The sequence below is a fragment of the Cajanus cajan genome, chromosome 3, assembly GCF_000230855.2.
Source record: "Cajanus cajan strain Asha chromosome 3, NIPB_CcT2T_4, whole genome shotgun sequence".
Taxonomy (NCBI): domain Eukaryota; kingdom Viridiplantae; phylum Streptophyta; class Magnoliopsida; order Fabales; family Fabaceae; genus Cajanus; species Cajanus cajan.
Window position 1 is genome coordinate 7,205,379 of NC_138519.1, and position 24,947 is coordinate 7,230,325.

The window sequence follows — 24,947 nt, forward strand, 5'->3', positions numbered from 1 at the left end:
GTCGCGCAAATTGGAGTCATTATCATAACCACCAAATTATGGAGGAAAGGTAGGGTCGATATTAACAATTAGGATTAGTGTAACAGTAAAAAATAATGCATAAATTTACAGCTCAAACTGTAAAATAATAAAATAATAAAAATCTAAATCACATTGCAGTTTTTTCTTCGACAAATAATTTATAGTATGTTTGACAAAACTAGTTACTAAAATAATTGATTAGTATAAAATAAGAGAGAAGGGTATAGTACTATAGTTAGTTATTTCATCAGATTGTAACATTTGGAAACTATGCATTTTTAAATACAATAAATAGTTAAAATTTAGTCATTAAGAAATTGTAAATAGATTTCTATATTTAATTATTTAATGTCATTTTAGTATGTAATATATAAAAATATTTTCATTTTAGTAGTAGTCTTTTTTTTGAATTTTAAATTTTGGGTCCTATATGATTAAATAGTTTGTTAAGTCTTTTTGTTCTTACTAATATAACTTGAAATCAAATTTAATTTTTCTTATGTTTTATTTCTTTTCATGTGAACTTGTGCCGATGATAAAGAAGGCGATCCGTAATTTTAATGGAAATGTTTAGAGGTTGGTGATTAACTTTGAATTGTCTAGGATTGTGTCTTATTCTAATCTTCATTTTATAAGTCAATTTTGTAAGGTTGAGTTAAACTCTGATCTACTTTCTTAAGATGATATCAAAGTCTATAATAATAGTTATTGATTGTTGTTGAACTTATTAAACCACATGTACATGTTTAGTCTTGTAAACTTTACGTTCGAGATGTCCATTGTTTAGTATGAGAGTGTGTATTGAAAATTTCAAATTTGCTAGTAATATGACCAAAATAATATATATAAATGAGTAGTAATCTTACATTATAAATCAATTTTATAGAATTGAGTTAAACTCAAATTAACTTCTAATAACTTTAATTAAGAAATTAATACTTTTTTTGATTCCTATAAGATCAAAGACTATCCTTATTCACGATATTGTAATCGTGGTTGACCTAAACTTCTTATATCGACTATAAAATTGAAAAAAAATACACATTTTAAATCAATTATAAATTTAACCAATGTAAAATGATGTACTTGTTTAGGATACAATGCACCGACTTCTAATGTCGAGCCTCTCTTGAGCCCTTCCACGACTCCATCAACCTCTTCTTCTCCATGGTCTATGAAGTTAATTACCTCTAATGACTTCATATGCTAACACCTTGCAAATTTCAAGAGATTCTTCTAAATGCAATCACCGCCTCAACTAAATCATCTCTACCTTTACTATACTAACAAGTAACAACAACAATTCACAATTCAAAACAACAATCTGCATGGAGAGAAAGGGAAAGAACTATGTAAGGCCTCAACTTATGCTTAGCTTGATTTATGTTAAATCAAGCTAGTGTATTTTGCTAGACTAGATTTTTTTTTATTTCATCAAAATCTAGTCCTTTTATTTTGTTGGAATATATATATATATATATATATATATATATATATATATATATATATATATATGTATATGTCTAAACTTATTCTTAGCTTGATTTCTGCTAAATATTAGTTTTTCAGCATGTGTCGGGCTTAAACCAAACTAAATAAGCCCAAGTTGGTTTGGGCTTTGGTCTCCGAATTTAGCTTACTTATGATTTTCTGAGAAAAAACGCAAATTATAAAAGCAATTGAATGTGAAAAGGAAAAACTATAAATATTATGTTCACTAGATTCTATTGGGAATTACTGAATCACAGGATCATTCACATCTTCCTAAGAAATTTTGTTCGTATCTTCTAAGATTTTATCATGTATCTTTAGGCGTTGACGAGTTTGAATCCTCAGCCATTCAGCATTTTAATACGGTGGTTTGAATCTGTTGGATATTAACCACAATAGAAGTATTTTCAATTATGTACTTACCTTTTATTTTAATTTTTTTTATTTTACTTCTTTATTATTATTATTATTATTATTATTTTTTACATTTTACTTCTTTTTTCTTTTCTTCTTTTCTTTTCCGTCAGTCTAGGCGAGACACTGATATCATATGATACTATTTTTTTATTTTTTTATTTTGTCTCTGAGAGAAGATTGATACAGTGATACTATATCTGTATGTATCATTCACTACAATTTTATTTATTAATTTTTTTTACCTAGCAATCAAATTCAATTTTCAAATTAAGTCAAATTTGGCCATGTACAAATTCACAGCTAATATTAGCTGTAGAAGGACGAAATCGGTCAAAAAACTGTAGGACGAAATCAGTCAAGAACTGCAACATACATATGGGGAAGAAACATTTTAACTACTAGTAAAAATATTTTTACGCTTTTTTTTATGTCTATATTTTTTATATTTAACAAATAATATTATAAGTACAATAAAAATTATATAACAATTTGTACGATATTACTGTTGTGTCTACTTTTTTATATCACTTTATTTATTATGCAGAGAAATGTTATTAATGATAAAAAAAGATAATTATAAAAATAATATTGTATAATTTTTATTATACATGTAAAAGAACAGTTGTCAAGTTTGAGGTGAATCAAGTGTTGTAAAATAGAATTTAACTGGTAAGTTTATCATAATATTAAATATTCGAAAGAGAAGTTTTACATCTACGGTCACTATAATAAAATAGATTTTTAGTGGTAATAAAAATTGTTACAAAATCTTTTATCAGTATTTTCATATTAGTCATTGTACGCAGTGTCATTAAAATATTTAGCGATAATTATTCTAAATGCTGGTAAAAACATTTATAATGGTCGAAAAAAATGTATAATTCCTTGTGATATTTTTTTACTTTCTAGTTGATGTGGAACTTGTAAGATAAGTATAAATACTTTTTAATTACTTTATCTCTAATCGATGTGAGACTTGTAAGGAGAGAATTGTCTTCTACTTATATATTTTTTAAAATTTTTTAATTTTTTTAATTACCTTATTTCTAGTTGATGTGAGACTTGTAAGATAAGGGTTATCTTCTACTTATATATTTTTTTAAATTTTTTTTATTATCTCGGTCCCCTCAAGTTTAGGGACTATTTTGAGTTTGATAATAATGAATAATCTCATACCAACTTATAATAGTAAGTTATAGGTCTAATTCAACCTTATAAAACAAACTTGTAGGATAAGAGTTATCATCCATTTATATACTTTTTAATTATCTTATTTCTAGTCGATGTGTGACTAAAAATTTTCTTAATAAATAATTATCGCTAATAGTAAATTTTGGTATAATATAAATACATTAATTAGTGATCATTATATATTAGTCATTAATACTTTTATTAAATAATAAAATAATAAAAATTAATTTATTATTGTTAAATAATTATCGATAATAATAAATTTTGTTATAGTGACTCATTTTTATTATTCAATTTGAAGAAGGTAGTAAATATTTACGTATATATCTAATAGAAGAAAAAAATTACATGATTGGATAGGTCACAAAGTTGTTGCAGTGATGAAGCGTGCTCAAATCAATACTGAGATAGTCCCTACAGAAGGGAAATCTTGTTGTTCCTGCTCCAATGATGATCAGAATCTGTCTCTTCCACTCAACAATGTTGACCCATTTTGAAGTAAATTGTTTTGTCTTCTGAGGCTATGGCTATGGCATTGGCATGCATATCCAGAAGTTATATCGCAGTAATTAATTTAGAACATTGGTGACCGTATTTTCATTTTATTTCGTACTCCATGAAGCAGAAGATAAGAAGAGTAAACAAGTGCACTCGTGAATACATAGCTGTCTAGTGTCCACTCTGTCTGGTATTCCACCTGCAAGCGCAGTCAACAAACACATGTTATTATTATTTTCTTAAACGTTAATTCAAACACTTGGTACTGCATAAGAAAACACCATCATGTCATCATTACTCACAATATTGTTTTCACAGACACGTGTGGAAGCTAAGAGAGAAGAGAAGAAAAGAAAACTACACACTATTTCAATATGAAATTCATATACCCAACATTCACGTACTGACATGCCTCTTTTTCTTTTTTCTATTTTTTAAGTGAGATCGATTATTAAATCGCTAAGATCCATGTTTAAAATTTAATGATTTTTCTTTATTATTATTATTATATATATATATATATATATATATATATATATATATATAAGAATCCAATTAGCTACCAATAAAATTTATAACATATTAAACCCTTAGACTTTATTTAGTGAACATGATTTAAGAGGAATTTGAGGAGAGGAGAGGAGAGTGGATTATAGAAAGGATTTAATAGAAACATCCCTATTTGGTAGAAGTGATTTACAAGGAATTGTATAGAAATTTATGTGAATTGAGGTTAATTGCAAAAATACTCTATCCAAAAGGGAGATTAATATAGAATTGAGATTTGTTGAATAGAATGATAAATATATCCTCGTATATGTAACAAATGTTATCGTATTTCAATATACTACTAAGATAATGAAATTTGTAAATAGAATACAAATAGATTAAGATATTATGAGTAACTATATTAGAATATGTTATAATGTAATATCTTATGTAAAGAATAAACAAAATATATATGTAGTGTATGCAATTGATTATACACTACTATATTACAAAGTATATATATAATCTCACTTCAATATAAAGGGTAAAATGATAATTATATAATATTTAATTTTACAAAAAATCTAATTACATAAAATACAAATTTAGTATATCAACTTCTCTTTATTTTATACATAATTTCACTTTAATAAACAATTACGAATTTTATTTTATTTTCTTTCAAATCCATTCTCATTTATCTCTCCTTATTTCCTTCAATTTCTACCCTTCCCCCAAGCACATGTTAATAAAATTTAATGATTTAAATGTGATTTGAAAAGAAAATAATTGAATATTATTTTAATTTTATATTAATCAATTAAACAAAATATAATATAGTATAATATAATTTTTTTTAGACAATGAAAAAATATATTAAAAAGAAGTACAAAGGGGTACTCTAACCCATAATACAAAAAATTAACTTCAGAAATCTTAGACATAGATATATAAAACTAACAAAAATACCAACTACCCAGTGAGTACAATCAAGTGCTTAGACAACTATTGATAGACATTAGTAACTCTCGAAACTAAGTAGTGCGTTCAATGACAGTAACATCTCAAACGATAGATTATGACAGCATCTGAAAGAAATAAAATATCATCAACATATTGATCTTCAAACGAAAATTATAAGAAACAGCAGTCAACATTTAGAAAGTAAGACAGGAAGAACCATATCAGGAAAAATTTAAACAAGAAAATGGGTTATTAGACCAAAGAGCAAAAGGGTATTGAAAAGCTAAATCTTTAGCCCTTAACCAATTCCAAGATCTCAACTTAATTAAATCCACCACATCCTCAGGATCCATAATTTTTTTAGAGAAAACTGCCTCTTGCAAGCCAAATTGACCATAATGTTACAAACCAAATAGAAGACCATCGCACCTGGTTAATAACATTGCAATTTGGGACTCCCACAAATTACTCGAAATTAGCCAAACAAGTATTATTCTGAACAAAGGAGAATCCAAACCATTGAAGACAAGACATCCATATTTTAAAAGCATGGAAACATTCAAAAAAGAGATGGGATGAGGTTTCCTCACATAGACCACACCAAACACAAGATGCTACATTAGGAACCTTTCGTTTAATTAGGTTCTATTTTGTTGGAATTCTGTTTAGTATAATATAATATTAATAATCTCGTATAAATATTATAAATGTTTTTTTTGCTGAGGATTTTAATCCAATGTTCGAAAATAGCTAATTAAAGATTAAAATAAATGACGTTTTATTAAATAATAAATAATATCGAACCGGTTTGATTAGTTTTGTTGCTGGTTTAACAATTTTTAAACTGATTTACCTAATTTTTCATCAGCTCTTTCTAAGTATGATTTTCAAAATTAACTAAACAGACTTGGTATTTGACCCTTAATTGTATTGATTTGATTGATGATTTGTTTCTTTTTTTTTTTATGTATAAAAATTACAATGACAAAAACAGAAAATTTATGATTATGTATAGAGTTAATCACCTATACACTACTAGTGTAAAGTTTTTTTACATTGACAACTAAGCATATCTTTTATTAGTGACATATCAGTTACTTATTTAATGAAATAATAATAAAATAAGCAACATTAAAATATATAATTGGTTGTTAATGTAAAAAACTTTACGCTGACAATGCAAGGATGATTAACTCTCACGTATATATTAGTTCGACATTATATGACCCTTAAAGTTGGGCTTCGACATTGCTTCGACGAGGCCCATTATGTAAATCAGGCCCATCTTCTCCCAGAATATGCCATGTCCAAACAAAGCCCAAAACGCATGGCTACTCAGAAGCACACACTGACAATGGTGAAACCGAAACCGAATCAAAGTAGCAACAGCATAGAACAATCGAAAATGGCGAAACACGAAACTTCCGATTCCGAATCCTCGGGTTCAGGGTCCGAGGAGGCACGAAGCGTGGGCAATGGGAAGAAGGGCGTGTCGGAGTACGAGAAACAGAGGCTCTCGAGAATCGCGGAGAACAGAGCCAGATTGGAGGCTCTGGGTTTGCCCCAAATGGCTTCTTCGTTGAAAGCTTCGCAGCCTCACAAGGGAAAAGAGAAGAACGTTAAAGATGAAGATGACGAAGAGTATGTACCCGAAGACGATGAAGGCGAACCCGGTTCAAGTTCTTCAAGTGAACACGATGAGGACCATAAAGATGAGGACTTTGCTATCGGAAATGCTTCTGGGTCACGCAAAAGGAAGGTGGGTCGTGAATTTTTATTTATTTTTCGATAAATGCTCCATTTTTATCTTTTTTGTCAAGTTATTTTTACAATTTGGTCCTGATAGTGGATGAGTGTCAATAGTTTAGGTTACGCTAACTTTAAACAATAAGGTAACCTGACACATTGATATAGTTGAAGTTACCGAATTGTATAAAGGTTAAACATTAGAAGAACACAAGTTGGCAGTTGACACTGAGACGGAACTGCATGATAATTAAAATTAAAATAAAATCTGGGTGTTTTGATTATAATGAAATGAAATTGAGTTATTGGGATTTTTTTTATTTTTTTTTATTTTTGTGTGTGTTTACTTCTTTGCACAATTTTTGTTGGTAAAATGTGCTGCATTTTTCTGTAGTTGCTGGTTGGTTTGATATGAGTTATAAGATTTTTGGCATTGTGTTTTTTAAGTAGTTATATTGTCTTAAGGTCTGTTTGGATAAACTTCTCCAAATGAATTTATAAGAAATAAAAATAGGAAGAAAAATAAGAGATTAGTTTTTTCGTTACAATTGGCATGTGTTAGTTAATTTATAAAAGCTTTCTCGTATGAGTTTTTCTAAAAACTTGTTTTTAACTTATACATAAACTAATTTTATCTTATAAGAAAGCTTATTTCATTTTTTTATCTTATTTTTTTCTCTTATAAATACTTTTGGAGAAGTTTATCTAAATAGACCCTTATTGTGACAGATTGTTGACTTCTGGTTTGAAAGTTTGACATTTAAAACAATTGCATTCCTTTTGCTTAATACCAACTGCAGGTGAAGAACAAGGGTTTGAAAAAGAAAGCGGGAGTCTCTAGGAAGAAGCATGTAAGAAATTCAGAGTGCATTAATTATGATGATGACGAAGCTTTGAGGCAGGTAGTTTGATGTTTACACCGTGAAGGTTTTGTTTTGATATATCCTAAGCATTTTGCCATGCTGCTTAGCAACATAATGCTATGAATAAAAGCATCCTAAATGTATGATATCTGTGGATAGGCAATTGCTCTTTCCTTGCAAGACTCTGCAGAATGTTCATATTCACCTGACAAGAATGCAATGAACATTAGCAAGACTGAGAAAAAGGGGAACAATCACATTCTAGAAGATAAGGGAAGAAAGAAGAACAAAAAATCGGTTTGTATTGAGTTTGCTATTCTAATAATCTCTTTCCTTCTTTACAATTCTTTAGTTTGAATTGGATCTTTTTTATTTTATTTTTTATTTTTTTTATATTTTTAATATTTAACTGTTGCAAATTGCAATATCAACAGTTTGCCAGTCGGCTGCAACTGACCGAGGATGAGCTCATTCTAAACTTCTTCCAGCTTGATGGTAATTTGATATTATCTGTACCTGCTACTTTTTGTTTGTGAAGGACAAGGAATAATGGTGAGAGATTAATTGGAGGATTTATACTTATATCAGTATCTATTATTCATCAGCTAGAAACTTTGTTTTCCCTTGAACAGTATATCATACCCATATAAATACTGCACTTGTAGTTGTAGGTGGTTATTAGAGTTGTATGTAAGCCTACCGTTTTGATTCATTTAATTTTAAATGGGAAACAATGACCTATGGTCACTTTCAACTTCTTAGAACATTCAGAAAATAAGTTTCTATAACGTATTTCTATGTACATAAAAAGCATTATGGTCTGAGAAGCCATGTTCTTGCCCTTACACCAAATAATCTCTTTTGCCCTCCCTCTCTAAACCAAAACAAAATTACATGAGAGAAGATGCTGCTTAAGCTCTAACTAAAAATGAGAAGCCTGCAGATTCAATAATTCTATCAACATATAGGTATTTTATCTAGATTAAGGTTTGGTTTAATATATAGGTGAACAAAGAATATTTTTCCCTTTTCCTTTGCTGCTTCTAATGCGTGCAAAGACTGTTGTGATTGACAAGGGAAGTTGTGGCATGCAGAAGCAGGCAAAGGTACTGTAAATGTGGGGGATTTACAAAGGGCAGCTACAGCTCATGATTTTTTATGGACAGACAAGGAGTTGGTTGATATGATTCGCTACTTCGATAGTGATGGAGATGGAAAGGTAAGGATCAGAAGGTCTTTCAATGTTTATTTATTTATTTGCTTTTTATTTTATTTTTTTTTTTTTGGCTGGAGGTCAGAGAGAACATAGAATTACCTTAAGGCTTCTATGACTTTCAATTTGAATTTTGGCGTATAATTGCTAAATTTTGTTGGACTATATAGCATAGATATGGACCATACTTACTAGTCCAAATATGTTATGTTGATTGCAAGTACTAATAGTCTAATACTATGCAGTTAATCTCATTTACTTTATGAGTTAATCATATTTTTCCTTATAACTTCAGGGTCAGAAAACATAGATCTTTTTTCTTACATCGTACTAATATGATTTTAACCACTTCATATAATTGTGGAAAATCACCGGGAGAATTTTTTTGCAATATGTTTGAATTATTATTATTATTATTATTATTATTATTATTGTTGTTGTTGTTGTTGGTAAAAAATAATGGGCTTTGTTGCAGCTAAGCCTCGATGATTTCCGGAAGATTGTTGTTCGTTGCAACATGATTAAAGGGTCTTGAAATTCTTGATAGAATCAGAGGCTAGTAGTTGAGATGATAGCACATTGGAAGATATTACAGGATGACTAGGTATGTGTTTGGAAACCAGTTTTAGCAAACTTGAACAGACTTTGATACCAATGACACCCTTGTTGCTTCTACGTTTCCTTCCCCAGAAAAGTAGGAATGTCCCTTTGAGGGGCTGCAAATGGCAAACACACCCTTGATTGTGCTATTTTCTGAACCCCCGTGAGGGGTTGAGGCAACTATCACTATAGCGACTATTAAATGTATATATAGTATTTCTGGTATCCCATTATCACTTTATAACTTCTGTTGTACTATGTTGCTTTTGCTTTTTTGTATCCTTTGCTACTTTCTTAAGCCAAGTGTTCGTTTTTTGAGTAAAATGTCTTTGAACCCTTTGTTTGGTCTAACGTGGAAACGAGACTGAGTTGTTGAGTGTGTTTGGATTCACATCAATACACTTGTATGTTTGTTCATGTTGAGGACTTAATTCTAGGTTCAAAGTTGATTGTGAGCTGAATTAACTTTAAATGCGTGTTTGGAAGTTAATCAACGATGATGTTTCCATTTTCTCTCCATGTTTATCAAAAGCAACAAAATGTTACTTTTGCGACATTTGACCACTTAACGTGGTTTTATTGATCAAGGCACGTGGATGGCACTTGTAACTTGACAAAATTGAAGTTTCTTGTTTCCATTTGTCAAAGTCTGAGAACAAAATGCTGAAAATAACCTTGAGAGACGTACACAAAAGGAGCATTGAACCATCATATAGAGATAAGAGTGAACATTATCAGAAAGAAAGATGCAACAGCTAACTAAACTCCCTACCACCAATAGATGAACATCAAACTCATTTGCACCAACTTCACTTTACCAATCACGCATTAAAGGGAAGCTGTGGGGACCAAAAAGATTCAAATTGGTGATATTATGGGTTTGGGTATCTCTACTCTGGTCCTACATTTTGGCATGAGAATGTTCTCTTCTCTTGTCAAGTGATATTTGTGATCCCATACCATACTCTCTTAAAACTCCAAGATGATCTAATTCTAATCATTCCTTTTCTTGTATGCTCGTGCTCCCACATACATATATCATATAATTGTATGCTTTTAGGAAGAGCATATTGGTGTATCATTGTGAATGACACATGATTTGGAACAAGAGAAATTGGGGAGAGAAAAACCCAAATTCCAACAAAAAAAAAAAAAAAACTCGTTTGGAATTCATGAGAAAGAGAGAAAAGTAAAATATATATAGGACTCACTTCAGAGCTTTCTAAACAAAGATTTTTTTTATTTATTTTTGGTAGGAGATTTGTTGGATATATTTTGTGAAAAATATAGAAAAATTGGATCTTGCAGACAAATTAAAATTAAAATTGAAGATGGAAAACTATAATTAAATTACCATTGAAATTCATAGAAGAGGATGCCTATATATAGGCTTACAATCAATTTAAAATTCCTAACAAATTTCATCTACTAACAACTCTACTTGTTAAGATTATATTGAATAACTGAAAATAAAATATAATAAATAAAATTGTAACAATAACAAATATCTTATCTAAAATTTATTCAAAATTCAAAATTTAAATAAAGGAAAATTTCATAAATCTAACACTCCTCCTTGAGATTTGCTACGAACATCACAAACTTTAGTTTCATGAACTCCAAAAATTGAGTTTTGAAAAGTCATGTTATCAAGTTGTTGTACTTCAATTTCTTAACCCAAATCATTGTCTTCATAGTCATTCAATCTAACTCCTCCTCCTGTCTTTGAATACCATTTGTTAGGATTTGTCATATCAAATACATCATGCATAAAAGTGTGACCAAATCTTCCATGCCAAACATTACTCTCATCAATTTTAGCAATAAAATCATGACCTTCAACCAAATCAAATTTCAAATAAAAATTGTTTTTGGTCATCTCAATTTTTGCAATCTCTAAACCATGTTCATCCATGATAAAACAATAATTCTCTTTAAAAAAGACTCCATAACCATTTCTTAGCATTTGTGGAACACTAAGAACATTTTGATCCAATTTTGAAATGTAGAGAACATCTTTAACAATTATCATATGTAGTAATCCAATTTCGTCCGGGAAATGTCAATTTTTGTTTAAAAAAATAGCAAAAAAGGTATATTCAAAAAAGAATAAAAAAGACAAAAATATAGAAGCTAAATGTAACACCTCATTTTTTTATATTTTTATGGAGGAAAATTTAGTAATTTTCATATGATTAAGTAGTCCGGAACGGGCCGTTCCAAAACTGGAACGGGCCGTTCCAACCTTCCAAAAAACCTATAATTTCTAGTCCGGAACGGGCTGTTCCAAAACTGGAACGGGTCGTTCCAACCTTCCAAAATCAACCATAAATTCTAGCCCGGAACGGGCCGTTCCCAAACTGGAACGGGCCGTTCCAACCTTCCAAAAAGACTTATAAATTCTAGCCCAGAACGGGCTGTTCCCAAAAATTGGAACGACCCGTTCCCAAACTAGAACGGGAGTTCCAACCTATTAAAAAGAACTATAATTTCTAGCCCGGAACGGGCCGTTTCCAAACTCCAAAAACACCTCTAAATTCTAGCCCAGAATGGGCCGTTCCGAAATTGGAACAGCCCGTTCCGAAGTTGGCCGTTGTGAGTAAAATTGTAACCTCAGAACGGGCCGTTCCAGATTCAAAACGGGTCGTTCCGGTCCCTCCTGAAAGTCTATAAATAGCGGCCCTTCCCCTTCCCAAAAGACCCACACACACATCTCCACCTTGGACTAGAGGGAACCCGGAGGAAGAGACCAGCGAGTTACCACTTCTTGGGCGAAGAATAGTGAGTATATCGAACTCACTTCTTTTTATTATTATTATTTTTTATATTAATAATATCTGTCATTAGTCTTTATTTAAATCTAAAATGTGATTAAATATCAAAATATAATGTTACAATATTTAATGTAAATATCTGAAATTATTGTATTAAAAATTTTATTAGAGGAATGGTTAACTAGATGTGACATCTTTTTAACCTTTGAATTTAAAGTACAAGTTGTGACAGCTTATCTTTAAATTTTTTCTCCAAAAATGAAAATGTCCAATTAATAAATTTTTTAATATCATAACATCTCTAGCAATAATTATAATTAAAATTTTATTGAATTGACTTTGGTGTACACCTTAGTCAATTTTATATTTTTAGGGTGAATGAGCTGAGATAGTTCAAGAGTCCTATATTTAACAAAAAAATAAAATTTAACTAAAAAATATCAACACACAAATATTTTCTATAAAGAACTACATGACTCTGATTCTTCATTACACATGAAAATACGTAGGAGCAAGAACTAAATCTTGTCGAGCCAAAAAATAAAAAATATATTATTTTTCTTTTTATATAACAATAATAATTTTAACCTTTTTTTAATGCATTGGTTAAGTTAGTTAAATAAAATATATTTGATCATTTTAGTGAGATAAATATTTTATAAATTATTAATAATTAGTTTAATTAATTAAAGGTAATCGTCTTAGGACGAACGTTGTGAGGTGCTAATACCTTCCTCACATGTAATCGACTTCCGAACCCAAAAATTTAGTTTTCGTAGACTATTTTTTATTTTATGGTTTTTCCAATGTTTTTCCGTAAAAAACAATATTGGTGGCGACTCCTCTTTTTCAATTTATTTTTCTCCGTCCCGTCGGGACCGAGGTTGCTACAGATGGCGACTCCACTAGGGACTATTTTTGAGAGTCAAGCCTATAATAATTAGTTAAACTAATTAATAATTTTTTAAAATGTTTATATCACTTTTATTTTATTTTATTTTTTGTTTATGTTCCTTATTTGTTGTTTGTCTTATATGCATGAATTATATAAATATGTGTTGTGTAATTTGAACTTTAGGGTAGAAGAATTTTATTTTCTATATCATATGTGCTGTGTTTTGTAGATTGGATAGTGTAGGATTGCTCCCTTTACACACTTCACTTGCACAATTTCACACACGTTTATGAGTGGGGTCCTATGCCCGGACTTGAGTGCAACTTAGGATAATAAGAGGTTAAGTAGTAGTAACCTTCTTGATGAACATCTTGTTTCGTTATTATGAAGGCCTCACTTAGAGTTTGATCCCTTCAAGGGTATTATCACCTCTAATAGTTTACCTATTATTGTGACTAATATCCTAAGAAGGGTTATTGGCTCTAGGAACCTGTTTTAGAACTATAGTCCCACCCTTTTGAGAGGAACACGTGTTAGTAGTCCATAGAGTTTTCAACTTAAGGATGCCCTTATTAAGTATCATAGGAGCAATATTCTACCTTTACGTTCGAATGACGCAAAAAAAAAGAGAGAAATTTTTATTCTATTTCATAATACACATCATACATTTATCTTTTAACTTTTATCATATATCATGCCCCTTCAATATAACACTCATCACAAAAAATTATTCATGCATGCATGCATCCATCTACATTTCGTAATTTATTCATGATATGCATTTTACATCTTTGCATAAAAAATAATATTCTATAAAATCATTCATACAACTTTAAAAATTGCAATTGTCATCATCATTAACATTTTTGTTTCTTAAAGAAAATGAATAAAATTCTCTTTTGCATAATTCAAAGTAAGATCATTATTCCATTTAAGCATTTAGTCTAAAATGTATCTCATAACATTCAATATTTTCATAATCCCTCATGACATTCACGCATAAGCATTATTTAGATTAAGTAATCATGTTAGGTATATTTATTAGGCATATCCATCGTCTTTTCTTTTCATTCTCCACAATTGCGTTCATTCTCATTTTATCATCGCGAATCAAATGCATTTGTTTCTCTAAAAAACAAAAAACAACAAAAAAAACATTTTTTTTCATTTCAAATTCTTCATTCCAACATTTTTCTTTTATACATGCATTTCATAGTAAAATAAAGGTCTAATTGGTCGCTCATTCATGTCATTTAAAAAAAAAACAAAATATATAATTTGATTATTTTCTTTTAAAAAGGATGCCAAGCAACAATTTTATGCAATGTCTCAAAAGAAAAAGAAAAAAAACAAGAAACAAAGAAAAATGGGGAATAACATGAAATTATTGTTCTCACTTACATTTAATTCTCAACCGAGAAGATGAGCTCTCTTACAATTTAACTTGTCAATTGACATGATTTTAGAACTATCGTTAGCCTTTTGAAGTATTTGTTTCATTAACTTGCATAACAAGTTGTGCTGTCATCTTCATTGTCATAAATTGTCTTTGTCTCATTACATCTCATAGTTTTCTCATTATTCTTCCAAAAAAATAGAGTTTGTCCTCAAAAGTCAACTCTGTTGGATGATTCTCAATTAGCAAGTTTGACAATAGAAATTTGAAGATTTCTCATCGGGGCAAATTTATCATTTTATGAGTATTTGTCCAACCAACTACCACATTTAATGGAGACAAGTCTTATGAGCAAAAAAAAGTGAAAAAATGTAAAGTCTGTTAGACTGAAAATCCAAAAGGGCGGTCTAAGCAAAAGTTAGGACAAACAAAAAAATAAAAAAGAAAAGGAGTAACATGGAGTCCATTAAGTTGTGTCTTAGGATTAACCTTTCAAAAATAAGCAATCGAGATTTGAAATGATGTATGACCATGTTTCTCTATCTCCAAAAATATATAGCACTTGCCACCCAAATTTGAGCCTAAAAATGAAAATTTTCTTCAATTACCTCAAGAATTATCTCGAACAAGGCTTACCCTCAAAACAGGGGCAACACAATGTTCCCATTTAATTCAACTTGTTTATGATACCATCAAAACAATGAAAATGAAAAAGAAGAGAAATGAACCAAAAGCATCAAAAGGCCATTGTTTCATCCTTGTTGTTATTGATTAAGGTAGCTTCCTATACCTGTGTAACAAGCAATGTGGTGGTCAAGTTCATCAAAAGAGATTTAATTTGTTATTTTGATGGTCTATCAATTCACATCGTTATTGATAATAAGACCAATATGAGTAACAAGGTGATGAAAGAGTTGTGTGAAGAGTTCAAAATTCAATATCACAATCCTTCACCATATTGTCCTAAGATGAATGGGGCAATAGAAGCGGCAAATAAGAATATAAAGAAGATTATTTAGAAGATGGTGGTCGCCTACCGGGATTAGCCTGAAATGCTCTTTTTTGCTCTGCATGGATATCACATTTTTGTTCGCACCTCTACCGGGGAAACTCCGTATTCTCTGGTTTATGGTATGGAAGCAATCATTCCCATTGAGGTTGAGATACCTTCTTTGAGAGTATTGGCCGAAAGCAAACTTGAGGAAGCATAATGGGTTCAGGCTCGCTATGATTAGTTGAACCTAATTGAAGAGAAGAGATTGAATGTCTTGTGTCATGGTCAATTATATCAAGAAAAGATCAAGAGAGCTTTTGCCAAAAAGGTTTGCCAGCAAGAGTTTCTAGAAAGAGATGTGGTATTAAAGATCTTACCACCTCAAAAAGATCTTAGAGGGAAGTGGACGGGAAGATCTATTGAACCCAATAAACTCTGATGCAGTCAAGAAATTCTATGCAAAATAATAACAAAATTAAAAAGCTCGCTAGGCTGAAAACCTGAAAAGGCAGTTTAGGCAAAATTTAGAGTGACCTGCTAGGCTGAAAACTCGAAAAGAGCGGTCTAGGCAAAAGTTAAGGTATAAAAAAAATGAAAACAAATAAAAGAAACAAGAGCTCGCTAGGCTGAAAACCTCAAAAGGGCGGCCTAGGCAAAAGTTAGAGCAACCTGGTAGGCTGCAAACTCCAAAAGAGAAACCTAGGCAAAAGCCGAGGTGAAAAGAAAGAGGGGCGAAGAAAAGAAACCAAAAAACGTATTGAAGCCAACACCATAACATAGATCTTTGTTTCAAATAACCTTCAAACACACATTTGGGCCTTTGTATCCTTTCTTTCATATCCATCTCACCGACCAGTGTTACAACCCGATAAAGTCCATACAGATCAAAATTTAGTTGTTTTTTTTAAAAGTTTAGTCTTAAGACAAAATAATTGAACTCATCTATCATTGTTAACATGATTGCTCCAAAAAAAAAAAATACAAAAAAATACAAATGCTCATAAGACTTGCACATCCATTATATCATGAAGAGAAACAAACATCCAGTGCAAAATCTTCTATTTATCAATATTCATTGATTACTATGCTCAATAATTATGAGAATCATTCAAAAGGATAGATTGGGAAAAATACAAGTCATGCCTTACTTTGATCCCCTTACCCAATTAAATGAGACATTTGTTTTATGTCTCATTCTTCCATCAATTCATACATCAATGTTATTTCCTTGAATCAAAAAATAAAGCAATCACATTCATCATTGTCTCCTACTCTACCCCTGCCTCTCAAGACTAAATTGGAACAACCACTTCACACTAAGGCAAAAGATCTCATTGTCATTTCATCACCTTAGCCTTTGATTGGAATAATTGTCTAATCCAACTTTGTTCCCTATTTCTTCATAAATTGGGGCAACTCAAAGTACTCTTTTTATACTGGGACAAGTTCTCAACTATCATCACATTTTCATTCCAATCATATAATCCATGTGTCTCAAGTTTAATCAAGTCAATGCCTGTATCATCCATATTCCACCATTCTAAATACGGGTTATCCTTCCCATATGTGTCACTGTTTGATTCTATCCACTCAAGTCTAAAGTGATGTAAATCATTTGTCTCACTTGTTCAAAGTCCAAGTTAGTCTAAATTCTTCCACTTTTCACTCCATTAATTTGACATCAAACTGGGGCAATTGCTCAATCTCTTGTTTCCATAAGGTTCTCAATTCTTGTCATATCTTGGTGTAGTTTGCTCTATTTTCTCTACATCAAAATAAAGTCACGTTCAAATATCCTTTTTGAATAGTCTTCCAAAAAAAAAATCATTTATCATTGTTATGCATGTTGGTTAAATGATGTTTCAAAAGAAATGACAAGATGGTAATCGTTCAATTGATAAGTTAGGCCAAATGAGTCTCACTTGATTCTAGGTGGGATAAGTTTGAAAGGATAAATTGTGAGATCATTTTTCAATGATTGACAAAGAAGAAAATAACAGGATTTCATGGATTTGAAAAAGGATAAAAAATGAATAATTGAGGCACAAAAAGGGCTTTGCATGGATTTGCTTTCTCTAAAGAAAATAATCATTTTATGATTTTCTGAAGAAAAAAAAAAAACAAAATGAAATGAGTCTATGACACCTCATAAGCATCCTAACAACGAATCAAGCATTACATCATTTGTATTAATATGTTTGAAGTGTTCGTTCATGTCCAATGCTCACTTGGCATCCACTTTATTTGCATCAAAGTTTGGTACTTTCCTAATACATGCATTCAAATTCATCACTTGCATATAAAGTCTCGCACTTGTCTGACATCTATATCATCTACGTTTGAGTTTGGCACATGTTTGACATTCATTACATCATAGTTTAGTACATCCATTCAAATCCAATACTTGCCCAATACCCACATTATTCACATTAGTGTCTAATACATTGTTTAACACATTCATTCAAGCCCAATGCATACTTGTCATTTGCATCACCAAAAGTTTGGATCATCCCTAACTCATGCATTCAAGTACAATACATGCTTAGCATCCACAATAGTTGTACCAAAGTTCGGTACTTATCATGCACATGTAATCAAGTAATGTACTTGCATAACACATTCATTGAAGTTTATTATCTACTTGACATTAACATTGTTTCCATCAAAATTCACAATTTTATGTTTCGGGTCCCTGCGCCCATGTTTTTAATATTTTGGGTCCCTGCGCCCATGTTATCAATCTTTCGAGCCCCCGTGCTCACTCTTTTAATTTTCAAGCCTCTATCAATCTTTCGGGTCCCCGCGCCCATGTTTTTAATTTTCAAGCCTCTATCAATCTTTCGAGCCTCTGTGCTCACTCTTTTAATTTTCAAGCCTCTATCAATCTTTCGAGCCCCTGTGCTCACTCTTTTAATTTTCAAGCCTCTATCATTCTTTCGAGCCCCTATGCTCACTCTTTTAATTTTCAAGCCTCTATCAATCTTTCGAGCCCCGTGCTCACTCTTTTAATTTTCAAGCTTCTATCAATCTTTCGAGCCCCGCGCTCACTCTTTTAATTTTCAAGCCTCTATCAATCTTTCGAGCCCCCGTGCTCACTCTTTTAATGTTTCATGCCTCTATTAATTTTCAAGCCTCTATGCTCACTCTTTTAATTTTCAAGCATCTATGTCCACTCTTTTAATTTTCAAGCCTCAATGACCACTCTTTTACTTTTCAAGTCTCTATGTTCACTCTTTTAATTTTCAAGCCTCTATGTCCACTCTTTTAATTTTCAAGCCTCTATGTCCACTCTTTTAATTTTCGAGCCCCTGTGCTCACTCTTTTAATTTTCAAGCCTCTATCAATCTTTCGAGCCCCCGCGCTCACTCTTTTAATTTTCAAGCCTCTATCAATCTTTCGAGCCCCCGCGCTCACTCTTTTAATTTTCAAGCCTCTATCAATCTTTCGAGCCCCCGCGCTCACTCTTTTAATTTTCAAGCCTCTATCAATCTTTTGAGCGCCCGTGCTCACTCTTTTGATGTTTCATGTCTCTATTAATTTTCAAGCATCTATGCTCACTCTTTTAATTTTCAAGCCTCTATGTCCACTCTTTTAATTTTCAAGCCTCTATGTTCACTCTTTTAATTTTCAAGCCTCTATGTTCACTCTTTTACTTTTCAAGCCTCTATGTTCACTCTTTTAATTTTCAAGCCTCTATGTCCACTCTTTTAATTTTTCAAGCCTCTATGACCACTCTTTTAATTTTCAAGCCTCTATGTCCACTCTTTTAATTTTCAAGCCTCTATGTCCACTCTTTTAATTTTCAAGCCCCCGTGCTCACTCTTTTAATTTTCAAGCCTCTATCAATCTTTCGAGCCTCGTGCTCACTCTTTTAATTTTCAAGTCTCTATCAATCTTTCGAGCCCTCGCGCTCACTCTTTTAATTTTCAAGCCTCTATCAATCTTTTGAGCCCCCGTGCCCACTCTTTTAATGTTTCATGTCTCTATTAATTTTCAAGCCTCTATGCTCACTCTTTTACTTTTCAAGCCTCTATGTCCACTCTTTTAATTTTCAAGCCTCTATGTTCACTCTTTTAATTTTCAAGCCTCTATGTTCACTCTTTTAATTTTCAAGTCTCTATGCTCACATATCAATCTTTCGAGCTCCCGTGCTCACTCTTTTAATTTTCAAGCATCTATCCTCACTCTATCAATCTTTTGAGTCCTGTGCTCATTCTTTTAATTTTCAAGCCTCTATGCTCACTCTATCAATCTTTCGAGCCCTCGCGCTCACTTTTTTAATGTTTTGAGCCCCCGTGCTCACTCTCTTTTAATGTTTTGAGCTCCCACGCTCACCTTTTTAATGTTTAAAGCTCCCGCACCCATGTTATTTAATGTTTCGAGCCCTCATGCTCACTCTTTTAATGTTTTGAGTCCCCGCGCTCATGTCTTTTAATGTTTCGAGTTCTCGCGCTCATGTTTTTTAATGTTTCGTGTCCCTCGCGCTCATGTTTCTTAATGTTTCAAGCTCAGGGACGAAATTGGTGTTTTCTTTACTTATATTTTACTACGATATGGAAACAAGAGTTGTTTATATTATCTAGTAAAATTAAGTAAAGAGGGGCAACTGTAGTAACCCAATTTCGTCCGGGAAATGTCAATTTTTGTTTAAAAAATTGCAAAAAAGGTATATTCAAAAAAGAATAAAAAAGACAAAAATATAGAAGCTAAATGTAACACCTCATTTTTTATATTTTTATGGAGGATAATTTAGTAATTTTCATATGATTAAGTAGTCCGGAACGAGCCGTTCCAAAACTGGAACGGGCCGTTCCAACCTTCCAAAAAACCTATAATTTCTAGTCCGGAACTGGCTGTTCCAAAATTGGAACGGGTCGTTCCAACCTTCCAAAAACAACCATAAATTCTAGCCCGGAACGGGCCGTTCCAACCTTCCAAAAAGATCTAAAATTTCTAGCCCGGAACGGGCCGTTCTCAAACTGGAATGGGCCGTTCCAACCTTCCAAAAAGACCTAAAATTTTTAGCCCGAAACGAGCCGTTCCAACCTTCTAAAAAGACTTATAAATTCTAGCCCAGAACGGGCTGTTCCCAAAAGTTGGAACGGTCCGTTCCAAAACTGGAACGGGCCGTTCCAACCTATTAAAAAGAACTATAATTTCTAGCCCGGAACGGGCCGTTTCCAAACTCCAAAAACACCTCTAAATTCTAGCCAAGAACGGGCCGTTCCGAAATTGGAACAGCCCGTTCCGAAGTTGGCCGTTGTGAGTAAAATTGTAACCTCGAAACGGGCCGTTCCAGATTCAGAACGGACCGTTCCGGTCCCTCCTGAAAGTCTATAAATAATGGCCCTTCCCCTTCCCAAAAGACCCACACACACACATCTTCACCTTGGACCAGAGGGAACCCGGAGGAAGAGACCAGCGAGTTACCACTTCTTGGTCGAAGAATAGTGAGTACATCGAACTCACTTCTTTTTATTATTATTATTTTTTATATTAATAATATCTGTCATTAGTCTTTATTTAAATCCAAAATGTGATTAAATATCAAAATATAATGTTACAATATTTAATGTAAATATCTGAAATTATTGTATTAAAAATTTTATTGGAGGAATGGTTAACTAGATGTGACATCTTTTTAACCTTTGAATTTAAAGTACAAGTTGTGACAGCTTATCTTTAAATTTTTTCTCCAAAAACGAAAATGTCCAATTTATAAATTTTTTAATATCATAACATCTCTAGCAATAATTATAATTAAAATTTTATTGAATTGACTTTGGTGTACACCTTAGTCAATTTTATATTTTTAGGGTGAATATGAGCTGAGACAGTTCAAGAATCCTATATTTAACAAAAAAATAAAATTTAATTAAAAAATATCAACACACAAATATTTTCTATAAAAAACTACGTGACTCTGATTCTTCATTACACATGAAGATACGTAGGAGCAAGAACTAAATCTTGTCGAGCCAAAAAATAAAAAATATATTATTTTTCTTTTTATATAACAATAATAATTTTAACCTTTTTTTAATGCATTGGTTAAGTTTGTTAAATAAAATATATTTGATCATTTTAGTGAGATAAATATTTTATAAATTATTAATAATTAGTTTAATTAATTAAAGGTAATCGTCTTAGGACGAACGTTGTGAGGTGCTAATACCTTCCTCACACGTAATCGACTCCCGAACCCAAAAATTTGATTTTCGTAGACTATTTTCTACTTTATGGTTTTTTCAATGTTTTTCCGTAAAAAATAACATTGGTGGCGACTCCTCTTTTTCAATTTATTTTTCGTCGTCCCGTCGCGACCGAGGTTGCTACATCATACCTTTCTTGGTTGCAATAGAAATCGTACCTTTTTCATTGGCTTGTACAATTTCACCATTTTCCATCTTGACTTTGGACTTAATTGATTTGTCAATGGAGGTAAAAAATGATAAATATTTAGTCATGTGACTAGTGCAACCACTGTCAATGAGCCAAGTATTCAATTCATGTGAATTGAATTCTTGAGATGCCATAAATAAATACTCATCTTCATCATCATTTTTTTCTTCAATCACATTTGCTTGTTTTTCTAAGTATTGTTTAAGCTGATTCTTCTTTAATCTGCAATACTTTTCATTGTGACCATTTTTATTGCAAAAATTACCGTGAAAAAGTGGTTTATCTTTAAACCAACAATCTTCTTTAGAATGGTTGGTTCTTTGGCAATGAAAACAAGGCAAAAAATTTCCTTTTTTTTGAAGAACCTTCATCTTTTCCTTTGTTCTTATTGAAAGTTCGTGACTTTCCAAAATTCCTTCCATTGTGCTTTGCTCGAAAGGAACCTTCAACAACTTCATCACTTCTAATGGAGACTCTTTGCTCTTGTGCGTGAAGCTTGCTGGTCAATTCAGTAATTGTGAGAGTTTGCAAATCACAAGACTCTTCAATTGCAGAAATCTTGGCTTCAAATCTTTCGGGCATCGAAACCATGATTTTTTCGACAACCTTTTGATCTATAAATGATGTTTCACCAAGAAGTCGCATTTGGTTCACAACATCCATTAATCTGCCAGAATAATCTTTAACAAATTCATTATCCTTCATCTTCATCAATTCAAATTCTCTCTTCAATGTGAGAAGCCTAACAGATTTGACTCTGCTACTGCCTTCAAATTCATCTTGAATCTTGTCCCACACCTGTTTAGGTGTTTCTAAGTCCATGATTTTAGTAAAAATATGATCTGCAAGTGCTGCATGTAGGCAAGTGATGGCTTTATCTTTCTTCAGCTTCTCCTTATAAGTTTTGATTTGTGCAATGGTTGAATTTTCTCTCAATGGTGGTGGATCAACTTCATAAATTATAACATTCCATAAACCTTGAGATCTTAAAACAAATTTCATCTTGACGGCCCAAATATGATAATTTTTACCATTAAACATTGAAATTGCTGGTGAATTGGTGGAAGTAGATATCGTTGTACCCAAAATTGTTTGAACAATAAATCACTCAATTTAGTGTTTGCACTCAACCTCAATGTATTTAGCGCTCAATAAACTTTTTCCTCACAGCCCGTAAGAAGCAAGCTCTTGATACCACTTGTTGGAAATATTTTGTGAAAAATATAGAAAAATTGGATCTTGCAAACAAATTAAAATTAAAATTGAAGATGGAAAACTATAATTAAATTACCATTGAAATTCATAGAAGAGGATGTCTATGTATAGGCTTACAATCAATTTAAAATTCATAACAAATCTCATCTACTAATAACCCTACTTGTTGAGATTATATTGAATAACTGAAAATAAAATATAATAAATAAAACTATAACAATAACAAATATCTTATCTAAAATTTATTCAAAATTCAAAATTTAAATAAAGGAAAATCTCATAAATCTAACAGATAGAAATGTAGATATATGTTTTAACCATATTGTATAACTTTTCTTAACTCGTCATGCGTTTTTATTAATTTTAAGGATATTTGTCTTTAAAAGATTTTTTTAACTTTTCAATTCAACTAAATAAATGAAGAGATAATTTAATATTTATTTTTTGCTTTCTTTTTTCATACACTTAAACAATATAAAAATTACTATTTTTTCACTAAGTTCTTTCTCACCAAATTCTTCTCTGTCAAACAAATTGATCATGATTTGTGTGATTGCAAAAGAAAATAACTATACAAATAAATTAATTATTCTTTTCGTTCACTTAAAAAATGTCTTTGATAATCTTTTGAGATCAATCTAGTGGTAAGAGATTTAAGTAATATGTATGAGCTCAAAAGTTTTAAAAAATATTGCACATTAAGACAACCATATTCTTTATAAAAAAAAATGTTAGCAATACATTTCTATATTATTTTTGAGTAAAATTTTTGTGAGTCTTCTAAATGAGTATCTTTCTTTTATTTAATGAATCTCGTTTCTAAACTAATGAAACATAGGCATGTATGTCTAGTTGGTTGTCACTTAAGTATCTAACCTACCAATGTAGTCTTTATAATGGTGTTAGATGACACCAATTAATAACAAAAGACACTAAACTGATGATGATTTACAACTTCAGAGGTTAACGAAGGTAATAGTGATTCTGTAACAAACTAACAACTTTCTTTTCCTTGGTTCTTTGGAAAAGTAAATTTCCTCTCCATCATCCATATATATATCCATTGGTTCATTTCAATATCGCACAGCAGAATCATTCCACCGAGACAAGTAAATTGCATGTGTAAATGGCATGAAACACAGAGCAAACAACAAAGTTTTGATTATGCATGTTTTCCCACTTTGTCAATAACACAACAAAGCAACTAACTGATGTATATTGTATATACTTTTCTAAGAATGTTCTTCCTTACTAATCGAGACTTAAGAGTTTTTTAGGGAAGAGTTGTTTAAAAATAAGTAATTATTATATAATTGATGAGTTACATTACATGATACTAATGTTGATAATCATACAATAATAATCAAAGGAAATATTACTATCACCACGGTTGGTTGGTCTAATAGTGAGGTTGAGTTGATATACATTCAAAATTCTAGGTTCGAAAAATATATAACTAGATTTCTTGGAAAAAAAATCTGCACCCCTTAGAGCCCTGACACTAAGGTATGTATATGTAAATACCCTTATGTCTGATGTGAAAATGACAAGGAAGGACTTCGAAACGTGGAAAAGTATCGAGCTATTAGCTAATAATTGGAAGCATATACTGGATGGAATCTTTTGGCAGTTTTGTAGAATAGACATGACATCTGGTTTTGGCTTATCAAGTAGGTCCCTTAAATTGCGTTTGGGAGTGTCCAAACCAAATCAATGTCCCAAATCAATTGCGTTTGGCAGCGACGTAACCAGATTATTGCTTTAAAGATAGGTGAGCGA

The 24,947-nt window shown here is 31.4% G+C and overlaps 2 protein-coding genes across 2 annotated transcripts; one reads left to right on the forward strand and one right to left on the reverse strand.

Moving 5' to 3' along the window:
* Positions 1–6,292: 6,292 nt before the first annotated feature.
* LOC109818619 (uncharacterized) lies at positions 6,293–9,843 on the forward strand. Its single transcript, XM_020384150.3, has 6 exons — positions 6,293–6,829; positions 7,617–7,718; positions 7,839–7,976; positions 8,114–8,174; positions 8,774–8,898; positions 9,368–9,843. The coding sequence occupies exons 1-6, from the start codon at positions 6,293–6,295 to the stop codon at positions 9,425–9,427; spliced, it is 1,023 nt and encodes a 340-aa protein (XP_020239739.3). The 3' UTR covers positions 9,428–9,843.
* Positions 9,844–22,256: 12,413 nt separating this feature from the next.
* Positions 22,257–22,955, reverse strand: LOC145955997 (uncharacterized). Its single transcript, XM_083071552.1, has one exon. It carries the CDS (start codon positions 22,953–22,955, stop codon positions 22,257–22,259), a length of 699 nt encoding a protein of 232 aa, XP_082927678.1.
* Between the last annotated feature and the right edge of the window lie 1,992 nt (positions 22,956–24,947).